This window comes from Oryza sativa, chromosome 5 (genome assembly GCF_034140825.1).
Source record: "Oryza sativa Japonica Group chromosome 5, ASM3414082v1".
In the NCBI taxonomy this organism is placed as follows: Eukaryota; Viridiplantae; Streptophyta; class Magnoliopsida; order Poales; family Poaceae; genus Oryza; species Oryza sativa.
Window position 1 is genome coordinate 6,860,799 of NC_089039.1, and position 17,122 is coordinate 6,877,920.

At 41.6% G+C, this 17,122-nt stretch overlaps 2 protein-coding genes across 3 annotated transcripts; one reads left to right on the top strand and one right to left on the bottom strand.

Moving 5' to 3' along the window:
• The first annotated feature begins 1,307 nt into the window (after positions 1-1,307).
• On the top strand, positions 1,308-5,297 carry LOC4338094 (GDSL esterase/lipase At5g45910). Its single transcript, XM_015783049.3, has 4 exons — positions 1,308-1,598; positions 1,697-2,064; positions 2,176-2,464; positions 4,912-5,297. The coding sequence occupies exons 1-4, from the start codon at positions 1,340-1,342 to the stop codon at positions 5,136-5,138; spliced, it is 1,143 nt and encodes a 380-aa protein (XP_015638535.1). The 5' UTR covers positions 1,308-1,339; the 3' UTR covers positions 5,139-5,297.
• A 314-nt stretch (positions 5,298-5,611) lies between these two features.
• On the bottom strand, positions 5,612-15,615 carry LOC4338095 (uncharacterized). 2 transcript variants are annotated; one of them, XM_066311110.1, is made up of 20 exons: positions 15,383-15,615; positions 15,114-15,266; positions 13,851-14,010; positions 13,189-13,507; positions 12,935-13,075; positions 12,651-12,843; positions 12,428-12,558; positions 11,329-11,547; positions 10,901-11,067; positions 10,577-10,655; positions 9,850-10,404; positions 9,428-9,774; positions 9,226-9,342; positions 9,041-9,145; positions 8,612-8,839; positions 8,035-8,130; positions 7,440-7,550; positions 7,143-7,313; positions 6,890-6,997; positions 5,612-6,244 (listed from the first exon to the last, which is right to left on the bottom strand). In XM_066311110.1, exons 1-20 carry the CDS (start codon positions 15,483-15,485, stop codon positions 6,013-6,015), a joined length of 3,735 nt encoding a protein of 1,244 aa, XP_066167207.1. In that variant the 5' UTR covers positions 15,486-15,615; the 3' UTR covers positions 5,612-6,012. The 2 variants fall into 2 exon arrangements, with proteins under 2 accessions (XP_066167207.1, XP_015637441.1); XM_015781955.3 differs by having other exon boundaries at positions 8,035-8,136.
• Positions 15,616-17,122: the final 1,507 nt, after the last annotated feature.

Genomic DNA, 17,122 nt, shown 5'->3' on the forward strand with positions numbered 1-17,122 from the left:
ACAGGGGTTGTGCCTGTGTGGCGTTGTCCCGTATTTGCATATAAGGACCAATTCATGTGGGAAATTCATCCGAGCATATAACAAGTGCGACCACACGGGTAGAATGAGACGCTCTTGGTTGAGTAAATAGCAAACCAGGGAAGCCTTGATGCCAAGAGACAAGTGGATTCACCGGGGTGGTGTCGAGGAGAACCACTGGGCTTCCTGGCACGGTATGGTCTAGGACCTAACCTGTTGTTGGTTTGGGACCCCTCTCGTTGGCATATGGCGACTCTGTATCGGTTTTCGAAATGCCTTGTCATGAAAGCCTTAAGGTCTCCCGACGTGGCTGATCTCCACGGGCTGGGTGATCCGAGTTAGTAATGTTGTGTGGGTAAAGTGTACCCCATCTGCAGAGGTTAACTAACTGTTCGAGCAGCCGTGCCCACGGTCATGTGCTGATTTGAGGTGTTTCCCGTTGCGTAGTTTTGTTTGCATGTGCTTTCTGAAAAGTTGTTGTGGATGGGAATCGTTACCAGAATCAACCTATGTGGCAGATGGATGACCTGAATGGTCAGAAACGGATCTATATGATTCAGATGTCTACGGGCATTATAGACTAGGCTTCCCGAGTGGAAGCAGATTGTTGTGCTGCTGGGCAACATGACTCTGGGAGTCCGAGAAAATGAAAAGGCTCTAGGAGCCGATTAATAAGAGAAATGGCTCTGGGAGCCAAGAAGTAATGATACGACCCGGGAGGTCAGTACATTACCATTTGAGTTGTTGAAAAGCATCTCTTAAGTCGAATCGAGACGCAAGTCTCTTTTCGACCCAAACCTGAAAAGAAATAAATCACCTAATGATTTCAAATAAAAAATTTGCATAACAACCTTGCCTCTCTTCCAAGCTGAAGTTGAAGAAGAAGTAAAGTGAAGATTAGGGTTACGTCTTGGTTCCCAGCCATCGCCTGTGGTGTTGGGTGTTAGTCCATTGGTTCCACTGCTGCTACTGTTGTTGGTGTTTGCCTCGTATGTCGTCGGTTCTATTCTCGGGCTGTCCTGAGCTATAATCTAAGTTAAGGAAAATAAGTCCTCTATTTATTTTAAGAATTACAATTATTCATATTTGTCACCGTGGGTACCAGCGCTATTGTCGTGGGATTGCTATTGAGATCGCGGTTTCGTAGGAAGCGGTTCGCGCCGTTTTTCCTACGGCATGCTCCTGTTAGGTGCCGTTGTACGGCGGTGCCGGATCGGGATGTGACACTTGATTGTACCCGGACGGGGTCCATTTGGTCATCTATACCTCAATGTTCAGACCGCAAGCAAATTACCCACTCCCATTTTGCTTCAGTTACCTCATGAATCCGCTGCTGACGGCCGCCGCCGCCGTCGTCTTGTGCTTCCTCCTCCATGGCGCGGCCGCCTCCGGCGACCCGTTCCCTCCACGGTTCAACTCCATCTTCAGCTTCGGGAGCTCCTACTCCGACACCGGCAACTTCGTCCTCCAGTCCGCCGGCCTCCCGTCCATCCCCTTCAACCACTCCCCCTACGGCGACACCTTCTTCCGCCGCCCCACCGGCCGCCCCTCCGACGGCCGCCTCCCCATCGACTTCATCGGTACGTGTTCTACGCAGTTGCCGTCGCCGTCGCCGCCGTTGTTGATTAATTTCTCGTTGCTGTGTGATTGATGCTGTTTTGGCAATGGCGCGCGGCAGCGGAGGCGCTAGGGCTCCCACTCGTGCCGCCGTTCCTGGCGAAGGAGGCGAACGACTTCGGCGGCGGCGGCGGCGCCAACTTCGCCATCGTCGGCGGCACGGCGCTGGACGTCGGGTTCTTCATCCGGCGCAACAACGCGAGCGTGCCGCCGTTCCAGAGCTCCCTCCGCGTGCAGATCGGGTGGCTCCGGAGCCTCCTGAGGCGCGCCGGCAACGCCACCGCGGCGGAGCGCCTCGCGACGGCGCTGTTCGTCGTCGGCGAGTTCGGCGGCAGCGACTACAGGTACCTCCTCTCCGGCGGCAAGAGCCTCGAGCAGGCCAAGTCCTTCGTGCCGGAGGTCGTGCGAGCCATCTGCCGAGGCGTCGAGGTAACTAAAACAGTAAAAACACAAACACCATTGCCCAATGTCCATTGCATTTGCTCGCATTTGTCGCCGCCGGCGCCGACGAAGACGACGAGTGTGTCTGTGTGTGTGCAGAGGCTAGTGGAGGAAGGAGCGAGGTACGTGGTGGTGACGGGGACGCCGCCGGCGGGGTGCATGCCGATGGAGCTGACCAAGTACGCGGCAGCCAACGCGTCGTCGGCGGCGGCGGCGTATGATCGTCGGACGGGGTGCCTCCGGCGGCTCAACGGGCTGGCTCAGTACCACAACTGGCTGCTCCGGGAGGCTGTGGAGCGCATGCGCGGCAAGTATCCGACGACGAAGCTCGTCTACGCCGACTTCTACAAGCCGGTGGCGAGCCTCGTCCGGCGACCGGCAAAGTTCGGTAAGTCGCCGCGCCGAGATTTTTTTTCCTGCTTTAATTACCCAGTTTCATATTGTAAGTCGTTTGACTTTTTTTCTAGTCAAACTTCTTTAAATTTGATCAAATTTATAGAAAAATATACTAACATTTTTAATACAAAACAAACATATTATCAAAATATATTCAATATTAAATTTATTAAACCTAATTTAATGTTGTAAATATTGCTATTTTTTCTATAAACTTGGTAAAATCTAAATAATTTTCACTAAGAAAAAAGTCAAACAACTTATAGTATGAAACGGATGGAGTATTTTCTACTAGAAGGAAAAACAAAAAGGAAAATTGTAATTATTTGTTTCGAGTACAAATCGGATGCACTGACATGGTTACACCCACACACATGGACATATCCTAGCTAGCACAAATCTAAAGAGACTGAAGGCCTAACATAAAGACGCGAATATTAGAGAATGACCTTATATTAGATAATTAGAAGGGGTGAGACTTCGAATCCAGGTCGTCTAGTCTACCATCTTGTGGAAGTGGCCGAAAGACCCCTGTACGTTTCTCATTGAAGGCCTAACATCGTGTAGCGGGTACATACTTTGTCAAGCCCAAAATAATTTGAACCTTTAACAAAATTTGAACAAATTTGACCAAATCAGAAAAAAAATATATAATACTTCCCTCGAAATAATTTCAAAATTTTCGGTCAGGAATTTTAAACCATGGTCAGCCGTACCACCTGAAACTTGAATTGGGTCGTTAGATTGCACCACAGGTAATCTGATTAGCTGAGCTCGGAAAACAAATCCTAATAGGCTCAAATTTTGATGAATTGTAATTTGATTTATCTTTTATAGATCGACATCGATCAGCCATCGTCGTAGCTATAGCTCATAAATGCGAGTGTGCGACAGTAGCCATGTACACACGTAAAGAGATATAAGAGCAGGTACAATAGCAGGCTATAAACTAGCTGCAAACATATTTTAAGGAGATAAATAAGGAGAGAGAAGAGTAGCGGGCTACAAATTTATAGCCAGCTGTAGCACGGACTCCAAGACACAGTGTGTATATGACAAGTGGGACCATATATTAATGGTGTAGTATGTAACTATTGTATGAATAAGCTATTAGATTGGCTATAGATAAATTGGAGCTAGTAGTTGGCTATACTATTAAACTTGCTCTAATGCCTGATTAGTGAAGTCAAATTGGTTGATGAAACCTAAAGCGATAGAACAATTAACTGCGCTAGCTTGAGTACTTGAGCACTTCCAAGAGCTTTGCAACTTACGAAATTTTAGAATCTTTAGGTACGTTAAGCCATGAACTATGTCGGGAAGGCAAAGCCGAAGAAGTTACAAGATTATTGTGGCTTGTGGATCGAGAAACTAGCTATAAAGTCTACAATCACAGTATCTTTTTATGAAAACAATCTGGCATGCAGCTGTAATTTTGTTGGGTGTCACACAAAATAATCTACCAGCCAGCTTGGGTCAACTCTGCTAGCATATAAAATTACAAAACACTTGTAGAAACCCAATGAACCCTGTTAGGTTTGTTGACATAAGGGCTGGTTTGGTTTTAGGCCTAAATTAGACTTATCAATATTTGGCAAATTTAATAGTGTTTAGTATCTATTTGGTTTGAAGCCAAATTTTGACATGCCTAAGAAAATAGGCCATTTCAATAGTGAACTTAGGCTATTTTAGCTTCAATCCAAACACAACTTTACCTTTCCAAAATTAGTCATGCCAAAACTTACCAAAATTTGGCACTGACAAAATTTGGTAAGACCTATTTAGGCCACAAACCAAACCAACCCTAATTCTCGCTCATTTCAATCTAAACCAGGTTAGTCCTTTTGGTCATATATATTTAACGTCTAAATTAATATTTCTAGTAAATTCGTCAATCTTAAAATATTCTTGCCGTCTTTCAGAAATGCTTATAGAGATATGGTATACATATGTGCGTTCATATGGGAGAGTGCATGTGCGTTATCATCACTAACGTTTATAATGTGTTTCTTAAAAAAGATTAAAATATTATTGACCACCGATAACTTCTCAGATAGTTAGTAAAAGAAAAGAAGAAGTGATTACATAGATTTTTGTTTCTTGAAAAGCACATTCTATATACTTACTAGATTTTGAAAATCTTATAATATAAACATAAAAGTCAAAGTTTTAAAATTTTGACTGAATTTTATCTTAAACATAATCGGAGGGACTAACTTGTTTCAAACATACTTGCCAAAATTTTTTTGTCCGACGATATAAAATTTACATATCTCTCGTCCCATGTCAATACACTCCATATGTATAGCAACGTAACAATGTAATATGTCATTACACTTCATATCTAATAATACGAGTCTTAAGTGCTCTTGTATTATTTTGAAAAATCCATTATCTTAGAAAAAAGAAAAAGGTAACTTATCTGACTTGGCCTTGCAGGTTTCACGCAGCAACCACTGAAAGCTTGCTGCGGCGGGGGCGGGCCGTACAACTACAACCCTGGAGCGGCATGCGGCTCACCGGGCGCGTCAACCTGCGGCGACCCGTCGGCCTACGTCAACTGGGACGGCATCCATCTCACCGAGGCCGCATACAAGTACGTCGCCGGCGGCTGGCTCAACGGCGTCTACGCTTACCCGTCCATTCTTAGCCTCTTGGCCCAATAACCAAGGTAGCTAGTGCGGATGATTTTGTACGTCAGTAGTATGTACGTGCATTTTGTATGTCAATAGTCTGCTATTGAGCTTGACTTTGAAATGACCGGATAATTTGGACAGCGAGTATATCTAAATTCATAGTAATAAAATACATGATATATTCTTGGACGGAGCGAGTACGATGTAACAAGGTAAGAGCACTTGTTTGAACTATTTGTTAGGTCTAAATATATAATATCTTCAGTCATAAATATTAAGAAAAAATTACTAGACAAAAGTAAAAACAAAAAACTGCCTAAATATTATGCAATATGCACCATGTTAGTTAACGGAAAGCTACAAAAGCTGCCTATGTCTGATCAAAACTACATGTCTTATGAGACATTTTACCTCACAACAGCTTGGTGCTTCAATTTACTGAAACAAGACACGAAACAACAGGTTGTCTTCTTCATAATTCAAAACCCAATCAGCTATTTAAATTAAGCTAAATAAGAACCATCGGATTCTTGAATAAATACGAATGATAAATAAGAAAGTGTTTCCTTACATCCGTCAGTCCATCACACGACTATGTACATTTGCTACTATCGCAATGCTGCATGTTACTGCGATAACTGACAATACCCACGTGCTACCACCAAACCTGAAGGGGTTAGCCTGAAGCTGCATCTGATACTTCCATTTAATTGTCTCAACAAAATGGCCATGTAATGGTTGGTGAATTCTGGCAGTGGGAGGTGGATCTGGATCTCAGTCGTTTTGTTCTTTTGAACCTTGCTTGAATCTTGGGGGGGGGGGGGGGGGGGGGGGGGGGGGTACTGTAGCAGATCATCCATTTCTATCTATCCCTTTAACGACAACTACTTAAACCTCTGGGCAATTAATCATCATCATCATCAATTACCAACTTGTGTCTTCTTTTCAGACCAGGCTTTTGATCAGCAAAAGAGCTTTCCATGTCCCCAGATTCGGTGATATTTATATCATCGATTACCCTTTGCTCAGTATTTTCAACGTTATCTAGCTCAGGCTCAATGAAGTCATCCAAAAGTTCTGTTTCACCAGCACCGCCACTGTTATTAGACGAATTTAATCCATGGTGCAGATTATCCCTGAAAAGAGAAGTTATTTACAGTTGAATCAGTGTATCAAATAATAAGGTACTCTTACTGTTATTTATATTCTAGCTACTTAGTTTTCACTAGGCATAAGTGCATAATATGATATGGGTAACAATAGAGGAACAACCAAATATGCAGCACCCTTCAATATTGAACAGCTTCAGTTTCCTCAGCTTAATAGTTCTGCTTCACTTAAGTGCAAGTTTACTGGCAAACAATATTTGGGGATGCCATGTAAAAAAAAAAAAAAAAACAGTTCATGAGAAGCATAGAAACATTCAAGAATCTATCACTGGTTAGGGGAAACCATTCTTCCAACTGATGTATTTTCCAAAGCATCAGTCTACAACTTCGAGAATCCACCACTTGTGATGCATGAAAGAACTAACAAATATATTTTATGTGCAAAGACAAAAGTAGCAGGATCACCATAATTCACAGCAGTCTATTCTGGTGAATAAGTTTCACACAGCCTAGAGCCCGTAAAATAACATCTGAATCATTCCTGTTTTTTTTATGAAGCTTATGATATGACACTGATAACACTACAGAAGTAGTTCACACATTTGCTAACAAGTATGAAGAGAACAGATCAGACAGTTTGAAGAATTTTTGTGCCAAGATGAACGAACTTACTTAGAACTGATAGTTTCATCGTCTTGACCTATGTTTTTCAAAGGCTCTTCATGTTCTTGTGTATTTGCTGCAAAACCTGACTTCAATAACCTCTTCTTTTTCCCACTTCTGTTAAAAGCAGAACAAATTTACTTAGCCAAATGTGTGGGACAGAAGAAAAGCAAGAATTTATAGAATCAGTAAGGTTTAACAATTGGCATAAGAAGATTTATATGGTCATTTTATTGATGAGTGTAAAGCTGTATGAGCTCACCTATGCATAGAGTCTATGATCTCATCACCAGAATAAGTGTCTTGCAGGGCTTCTTGTTTTTGAGATATTTCCGGTGAATAATTACTGGTGTTTGTACTGTCTGGTGACTCCTGATGTTTCTCTATATTCATTGCATTGTCCGGCGTCAACAGCCTCTTCTTTTTTCCACTTCTGTTAAAGGAAGGACTTACATGATTTAGTTTAGTTAAACATATTATTATTAGGAAATAAAGATGGTAACACACAGAATTAATGAGGGATAACACTTCCTTTGTGTAAAAAGCGGAAGGAGCTCACCTGAGCATAGATCCTATGGTCTCATCATCAGAATCCGGGTCTGCCAAACCATCTTGATGCTGTGATGTACTAGGTGAGAAACCCACAAGTGGTACCTTCTTATTTTTTGTTCTGCGAGGAAAACACTCAAAATATCAACATATAAAGGATAACAAAAATTAATTTCATCTTAGTAGTCCATGACATTTTGATGCCCAGTACTTGAAGAGGGAAATGTAACCTAGATTAGTTGCATACTAAGTATTAATCATCATATTCTCTGATAACTCAAGGAGACAAACTTGGCATACAGGCTATATCCTGAATATAAAGGCTGTACAGCACATAGTTTGACTACAAAATTGATTGATCTGCAGGACCATATAAAAATTACTATTGCATCACTCTGTTTTGCAGAAACATTTGGTATTTTCAGTGCAAATTACCCAAACAGAAATAAAATATACTTCTACCTCACGATTTAAATGTAGCGGCAATATTTCAGATCACATTCATACTTTCTGAAATACAGGCTTCTTAACAGTAAAATGATTTCAGATTCATTTATCTCGTCAACAAAGTTACTTCGTTGAAAGCAACTTACAGGGTAACTCACCTGCTTTTAATTGCTTGTAATGTTTCTTCATCAGATGATTTTCCATCGGTAGTGTTGTCCTCATAGCTAGCATGCGACACATTTTGCCTTTTCCTTCTGCGCCTAAAAATGCAGGTTATGTTTAGTAACAAGTACCAATGAAGTGAAATGTGAAACCAAGAAAGCATGCATATTATGTTTGATAGAAACGCTTGTCCAGTAAAAGAATAAGGGTCAGTTGCACTTATCCATACAATTGGTAAGCACAAAATTGATTATCGAGCATTTTTTAGAAGGAACCACACATTAGGAATTAGGCTGACTTGAACTTGTATAATAATGTCAACAGAGTTCATTTGCTTGTGCATAACTGTCTACTAAACATGTCAATAGAAGTCAGATACCATTACAAAGTGAATGTCACAGCTGATCATTTATAATAGGGGCAATTGCAGATTTACCACTATTTTGAATCGTTATTGTAAAACTGCCACTAGAAAATTGAAAAAATACCACTAGAACTATCATTCGAGTGGCATCCTTACAAAATTGAAAAAAAACGATGGCAAATTTGCAAATGCCCCTTTATAATACTCACCGGGTCGTTTCTGGCTTGGGATCACAGTTGTGTTCACCTAGCATCTGGTCCGTCTGTGTAGCCAATTCTTGAGCTGAAAGAGGTGCCTCTGGAACTTTTGTCCTCCTCTTCATGGCATTCCTCAGGCCTAGCTGTGTGAGCTTTCGATAAACTTGAACAGAAGAAATCTTTCCACTGGGGTCTAAAGCTTCAGCAATGAGATGAGTGCATTTGCGGTCATCTTTGTATCTGCAATACGAAGGAAATAAACCCCACATGATCCCTACCTAAATGACTAAGCCTTACATACTAATGAATACAAAATTGTCCTTTTTGGGGAGGGGGTGTTGGTGCTTCCTCACACAGATTATGTGGCTACACTAGAGACTAAGTTTTGTTCAATTGTATGATTCTATCATTTTTTTTGCTTGATACAAATTGAATACTTACTTTTCATAAAGATCTCTCATAAGCTTCTCTTGCTCTTCACTAAAAATGGAACGACCTCGCCTTTTGGGGGCTTCAGAATTCTGAGAACCTCTTGATACAGTGTTCCTATTTTTTTCAATTTGAATTGAACTGAGGATTAAAGAAGCAATCACAAATTCAAATGTAGAACCATGTATAAAGCAAACCTATCATTATCGTCAGCTTCACTGTCTGAAAATGACAATATCCTGTTACTTTTATTTGTGGCACCCATGCTTCTCTTAGAAACATCTTCATGTTCGCCAGACGATGAATCATCATCCCTGCTTGTATGCACATAAATCATATCGTCACTCATGTGTTTCCTAGTTGCCGCTATATTAATGGACATAAACAGAACAAACTTACTTATCAGCATTATATGGTTCATGTGGTATAACCAAGTCCACTTCGTCATCACCAAGAGAATCTGCTATGTTTATTGAACCTCTCCATCCCTTACTTGAACCAATTTCGCCACCCTTGTTTGTAGCATCTTTTGTGATATCACTCAGAAGAGCATCAGCATCAATGCAATGGCACTCCTTGCGTGTTTTCCAAAAGAGTACATCAACAAATAGCAATGGTTGTTTCTTCATTACCCTCAGCATCTTTCTTACAATTTTAGAAAGAAAATTTACAATGTTCGTATACTCCTTTGAATTTGATGATTTCTCGTCAGCTAATATATCATAGAAGGTAGTTAGAAGGGACAGCTGCAAAAGACAGCACAATGTTAGATCCCAAGGAAATATAGCTCCTTACATAAATATATATCAGCGTATTTTTACCTGATAGAGCATTGGTGCCAATTCCAGGTCTTCGCAAAATCTCCGCAGCATGCATATTATGTAGTGATTTGTTCGAAAGGAGTTACTCTTGTAATGCTTCAACAACCAACATATATTTTGGACAACAGAATTGTTCGCAAGAGTAGATATTAGTCGGGATACATTGAAATCAACTTCACTAGTAGCAGGGGGTTGATCATCAAGTGAAGAGTCTGAAGTCCCATCCTCTTCATCAATTAGATTTCCTTTCAGTTCACCATTGTCTGCACGAGATGGCTCGCCTTCACAATGCGAGGTGCTATCCAGATTAACTGATGTGCCAGCAAGTTCATCTGGTGCATCCATGCCGTTGGAGACAACTTTTTCTTGCTCTGTGAGAGGAGGCTCTGCTACAGAATCCACATTTTTCAAATCTGGAAGTGATTCAAGTGCAGATTTAGTCCCATCTGTTGAATCAACATTGCTCTGTTCCATTTTCTCTGCATTGAGATTTGTGTTCTCAATTTTGTTCTTTGAAGCCTTCTTTTTTCTTCCTTTTCTTGTCCTTTTTGCAACCTATAGCGGTGATCAATAGTCAGCTCATAGAGAAAAGGGAGGGGCAAAAAATCTCAGCATAAAATTTCTCATCTTCACTTGAACAAATAAAAATTGATAGAAACCATAGTTGCTTAAAAGGAGATGCAGACAGATCATAGTGTAACTTGGTGGCCAAGAAAGCAAGGCATACCCTTAATGCACCACGTGCTTGAAGCTTCTCCATGAGCTGTAGCATGATATGGATTGTTCCTAGTAAATCTGCAAGATCACTGATAAAACAATAGATATGTTCATCAACTATTTGTAAAAATGTATTATTAGATTGCTATATAGTTGATTAAAGGAAAAAAAAAAGACTCGTATGATTGTCTAGAAACCAAGTGCAACCCAAACCATGCAATGCCCTTTCACAAGAACAAGTGTTTGCAGAATGTAGCAGCTTGCACACAGTATCCCATAGTAATTTTGGACCTTTTCCTAATATAAATATCCAAAAAGAATCACTTGTACAAACCTTTTTGGTTGCTTATGAGTATCAAATGATCTGAATAAGTTCAGCAGAAATTGAGTGAGCCCTTGTTCTGTCTGATCATAAAACAGCTTATACAGTAAAACACGAGCTGTTTGAGATTCTCTTGAATCATCAGGAAGTACTTTAAGCACCAAATATACCATGTCAATCTGCAAGGTAAGGTTCTTCAGCACGTAGATTTTGAATGTACATAAAGTCATAACTGGACAAGCCATTAAGACAGTAGAACTAACTGAACTAGGCAGGTTCAAGCCTTTCTTTCTAAAGTATATAAGATTCTCTTTTTCAAGTTAATAATAAACTCTAATTCTCAGATAACAAAGGAGTTGATGAGATTCATCAGAGTACTAGACTAGTATAAAGTTGAGCAGAGTTACTAGCCTGAAATGTTAGTATACATATTTTCTTACCATGTTCTTCATTAGAGACCCAGCTGCTGAAAGAGTCTTGTAATCATGTGTTTCCTTCAGGCTATCATAGGCCTCACGCCACCTGGAGATGACCAAGTTAAACATACCTTCATTCAATGTGGCTGCAACAGGTCCGCATATGTCACCAAGAAACGGCAGATTATCATCAAGATGATCGCTAGGAGAAGCCTCAGGCAGTTGGACCGCAGCATTAGATTTCTGACAAAAAGAGGTTAGCAATGTCATAAAACATCATGGAAAAAAAGATGATACATATCAGCACTAGTTACAAATTTTGCAAGTATAGTATTCAATGCAAACAAGGCGAGGCAATGAAGACATCACTAATCTACAACTTAGGTTGCACTAGGAAAAACGGATGGAACTCTTGACAATTTCAGATTGCTGCTCCAACAGATTATACCGGGAAAAAATTCCTTGTGTGATAGGAATATGAAACAGCTGGCCGATATAAGTAAATGCAATTACACATGGTTTTATAAAAGTAATGTGAAAACATGATTTTATACAGGTCCGAGGACCATGGGCAGATCTTGCACAGCAGGGCTCTTCTCCGGTCATGCAACAAGACTCTTTAACCAATAATATAGAGAACAGATGGGTGCAGTAGATTTAGTTTTTCTCTTTCTTTTCTTAATTGAACTGATAACAAATTTAGTAACTAGTAGGTAATTACTAAACAACAAATCCTTCTGGCAAGTCAGCTAATTATTCAGAAAAATATATAATCTTGTCAGGAAAAGTAAAGCCTTCCTCCCTCTTGCTGCTACAGCGCCACAGGTGCTGTCCATGGTCCACACCAGTCATACGTGATTGTTTTGGGCCTTTATTGCTTGCTCTAGGTAATATTCATGATTACGTGTTGTTTGAAGTTGAAAATACTATAAAATAATTAGGATAGTGTTTTACCCTTTTTTTTACGCTGAGACATGAATAAATACCAGCTCATAGAGCAAGTCATGTTATTTCCAGAACTGTTCTTTTAACACCGATAGACAATACAGTACCACAGGTCAAAACCAGTGAGTCACTGACCATAAAAATGCAGCACAAATGGCCCATGAGTTTAATTCAATACCTGAGCATTTGATGCCTTCTCGTGTTGAAAAGCTAAGACAAAGCGAGCAACTTTGAAGAATGTAGTGATGTCAGATTTCTGGATAGAATGATGCTCCTTTACGATATCATCACAGACAGACTGCATGAGGACTGGCAAGCACTGTGTTATCCCAAGCTTTACATGAAAATGGAAAATAGTAGTTCTGGTTGGCAAAAATGAAATGGCTAAGTAACTCACTCACCATTGTATCCTCCAGATAAAAATTGTTCCAGGAAATTTCTTATCATCTCCATTGTGCCCTCTCTCGGTGTGTAGAGAAGCTCATTATCCCAGGCAATCCTTTTCTGGGGCCCTCTTTGGACATTACGTATTTTCCTTAGGCTATTTGCAGATGCGGAGTTGGGGTTCCCTTTGCACAAGGATTTAGATCCGTCCTGTTAGTTCAAGTGAAACAAAGTAAACAAACAGATAATTATCTGCTTATGGTGCAGGATTCAATTTGTAGCATTTGATAACATATGGTACCACTGCCGTGCATGTAAAAATTCCACTGATTGAGTGATGCTCTGAGTTTCGTTGCCTGAACATCCTCTTTTTCCTCTCTTCCTCCTCCATCATTAATCTCAATGAATGTACTGATGTATCGATATTTCCTTCAACATGTTCCTATGGAATATGACTAGAGTAAGCATGAGTGTTTCAATTAAGAACTAAAGGAGTGTCTCAGGTGATCTACATAATTAATGAAACTTGGGGAAAGGTTCAGAGAAAATAAATACCTTTGAACCTGCAGTAGAAGCTCTAGCAATCAATTCTGGATCCCGGCCTAAGAAAAGGTAATGAAAGATTTCCAAAAGAAGAAGGTTTTCCTGCTGGAGATAACCAGATGGCTCATCCATATGTTGAGTCAGCACTAATATTAGATCCATCACATTCTCTTGAAACATGAGCTCTAAAAAGCTGTCAGCTAGACAGAGCAACTGGGTAGCTTCTCCAGATGCCTTCTGACCCAATGTGATTTCTTGAATAGCCAAGATGTTGCGGAACAAAGTAAGCACCAACTGAACTAGTTTCCAGTCATCTTCTGTGAATGAAGCTCTGGTTGCCATTGTAAAGTAAATCATAACTACTCAAGTTGCAAGAGCAGAGAAAATACAGCAAACTAAATAACTGAAGAACAGAAAGAATATATAAGAGAAATAAATAAAGCTCATTTCAAGTAGGAGAGGATAGACAGGGGTGACATGCAGTAAATTGACTAATTGTGTATCCTGGTAAGTGTGCTCCACTCTTTCAGTACCAAAGAATCATGAGTTACTTTATGGCTTTATGCTATGAAATATGTAAGTTAGAAGATTATCTCTTCTTGACAGAGTGGGTTTCCTGATAGAAAAGGAATAATACCATCTCTTGTTAATAAGAACAGTAAAATATAATTTACCTTTCCAAATGGTCCAGTGGATCTTCAAGAAGAGACACAATGACAGCCATAGCAACATTGCGCGTCAGTGCTGCCTTCAGATCCCAAAGATACTCTATCTGTTGTGCAACATTCTCTGATGACGGCTCCACAGGCATTGTAAGGAATACCAGCACTTTCACTTCAAAACAGAAGGGAGAGGGAAAACATTTAATCTCATAGTGCTGCATCGAAGTATTAATCCAAATAAAGGCATGATACTTAATTATTTGAATGAGAAAAAAGCATATAATGAGGATATAGCTGAATGCAAACTCCATGTCTGCAATTATAACTTTGAACAACAAGATAATACTAGAGTTTTCCATACACACAACCATAACATTCTCACGAGATGCAAGCAGGAAGAAAGGTGGTATGCATTCTTATGCCAATTATCAGTCTCTCTAGTTAAATCTAAAGGATAGACCTAAAGTATCATTAAAAGATTCAATTACGGAAGTTGTAACTAGCAACAATTGTGAAAAACGGATTGTCAAAGTAGGCAGGTAGGTGCTGCTGCTGCTTAGGAAAAAAATAGCATATAATCTAGCAGAACTTAGCTGTTCCTTATATGTAAGAATAGAAGCCATCAATTATGTAGGATACCTAATATTATTAGAGATGTTACAGCCATATAAAAAATGCATTGTATTCTCACTTTCTCAGCAACAGACACAAGATATATATTGAGTACAACACAAATGTAACAAAAAAAAACATGCATTAACAATTAGTACCTAGCCACGCAACTGTGCAGGGAATTTGCCTAGTTTCTGATAAATTGGTAAGCGAAGTTGAATTGGGGACAGAATCAGTATCCAAAACAGCGTGTGAGTCCTGACTCATTCATACATTTGCTTCCACACATCACATTCGTTATTTCGCAAAGTTCAAAAGTACAAATTGGTTTCATAAGGAAGAAACCTATGGACTGAAAAGAAAGACTCTGGATCATCAGACTATGATTTAACAAATGGGCACAGAATGTGAGCAATGTTTGTTTAATGATATCAATTCTAAACACTACTACACTGGCACGAAGACAACGAGGAACAATACTTTGTTTGTTGACATCATTTCGTCAAATCAAGACAAAAAAAAATAAGTGCACATATAAGCTATCCATTTTCAATCAACATATGTGACAAACTCCCCGGGAGATTGTTCGAACCAAACTCATTATGTGACCTTTCGGAAATGCTGGAAGCGAAAACGAAAAAAAAAAAAAGAAAACCAGTTTACCTGCCGTGATCACCAGGTTGCGATCAGCCTGGTAATTCTCAATGATGGGCACCAGATCTCTAGATGCGATTTTCCACTTGCAAACCTGCTTGAAAACCTCCCGCCGCTGCGGGTCATCCCGCCGCAGGAATCTCTGCAGATCCTTCAGATTATCTGAAGAAGAAGAAAAGAAAAACGCAAAAACAGATTTAGCGACCACTGCGTGGCGGAATCGAAATGGAGCCGGAACCAAAGCAGCTTGCGGGGAGAGGCGCGGAGGCGATAGATACCGAGGCAGTGCTCGCCCTTGGCGTAGCCCACGACGGCGCCGCCGTCGTCCTCCTCGGCGCCACCGAGGCCGGCGCAGGTGAGCGAGAGCGCCGCCGAGTCCATGGCGGCGCTAGGGTTTAGGCGACCGAGCGGTGGTGGGGAAATCGGATCTTGGAAGGGAGTTGGGTGCGGATTGCGGAGGAGAACCGGGGAATCGCTCGAGGGGAGGGGGAATGGATGGATCGCTCGGGGTGGGGAGAGAACGGGAAGATGAGATGGCGGCGCGGGGAAGACGAAGGGATTGGGGGATTTTTCCCGCCGATGCGCGCCATTTCGGGAGGATTTTCCCGCGCTTTTTTCCACTTTGGGCCTTTGGCCCATGGGCCGGAAACTGTGAAACATTTTGGGCTATGTCCATACTTTACATCTGAAAACCCGAGATTGATTATTTCTTCGTAATAACATACGGAGCAGTACTTAATTTTTTAAGGCAAAATTTGCTATAGGACACTTAAAAAATACGTAATTAGCTGTGGGACACCACAAAGACGTGAATTTGTCTAAGGACATTATAAAAATATAGTAATTTGCTGCAGGACACTGAACACATTAAAATATAATATCCATTCAATTGATGAGAGAGAAATCACATAAAATGACAAGTTTGCCCTTATCTTCCTTTCCCTTTCAGTTTGTTCCGAGTTTCGACGCTCACTTGTGGCAAGCTCTATTGGCTTGCCCATGGTGGACAGGCGCTCGCGCATAGTCGACGGTGTGGTCATGTGGCATGCCTCCGGTACCGGCCTTATCCCCACCCCAATCCCCCCGCTGACCGCGTGCGCGCGTCGCCGAGACGTTCCTAGGTGGCGGAGCTCCCATGGATTTCGGCGACAAAAGCCGAGCTAAAAAGTAGTCAGAGAGTAAATGATACTAATGAACAACTAGATGACCAAAGATTCAAAATTATAGTTTCAGAGAACATAAGCTAGGCTTCCATAGAACTCTTTTATATAGTACTGATCTGTGATCACTAGTCACTACACACACCAAGGGAAGGAGAGAAAAAGAAAGATTAGAAGCAGAGACATATTGCTATGTCGAAGAAGGTAAAATTAAAAGCAGCAAGAAAGCAGAGGAAGGCGGCTGGCTAAGCTTGGATCCAAAAGTTCAGAGATTTGCTGCAAGCCCGCAAGAGCAGGGGGTGTCTCCGGCCGCTAGCGGCGTTGGCCGCGAGCTTGATGGACGACGGCAGCGGGCTGCGCAGCAGCGCGCGCGGCGGTGCGGCTGCTCCAGGTGCCTCCCTGCGACGTCATAGTAGATCATGCCAGAGAAATCCAGCGACTGGCACCGCTCCTCCATCAGTATCTCCTTCCTCCACACACCGTCCTCCATGCGGAAGCTCAGCTCCGGCCTGGCCTTCCTCCTCCTCGACAACGACGAGATAGCCTTCTTGCCGTTGCCGCCTCCGCCGCCTAGGAAAGGCACGATGGCGCGCGACGAGAAGGACACCGCGATCCCCACCCGTGGCCGCAGGTGCTACCGTCGCGCCGCCCGCCCAGGAACCCGGCGGCCGCGCCCCTCCTAGCCTCCACCTGCCCTCCTGCGTGCTGCGCGTCCGCTCTAGGCTCCAAACAGTCGCCGTCTGGTAATGGGGTGATGGATTGGGGGAATCAATGGAGGATTGGGTAGAAGAAGATAATGGCAAAAATATCATTTTTTATGATTTCTCTCTCATCAGTTGGGTGGATATTATATTTTAA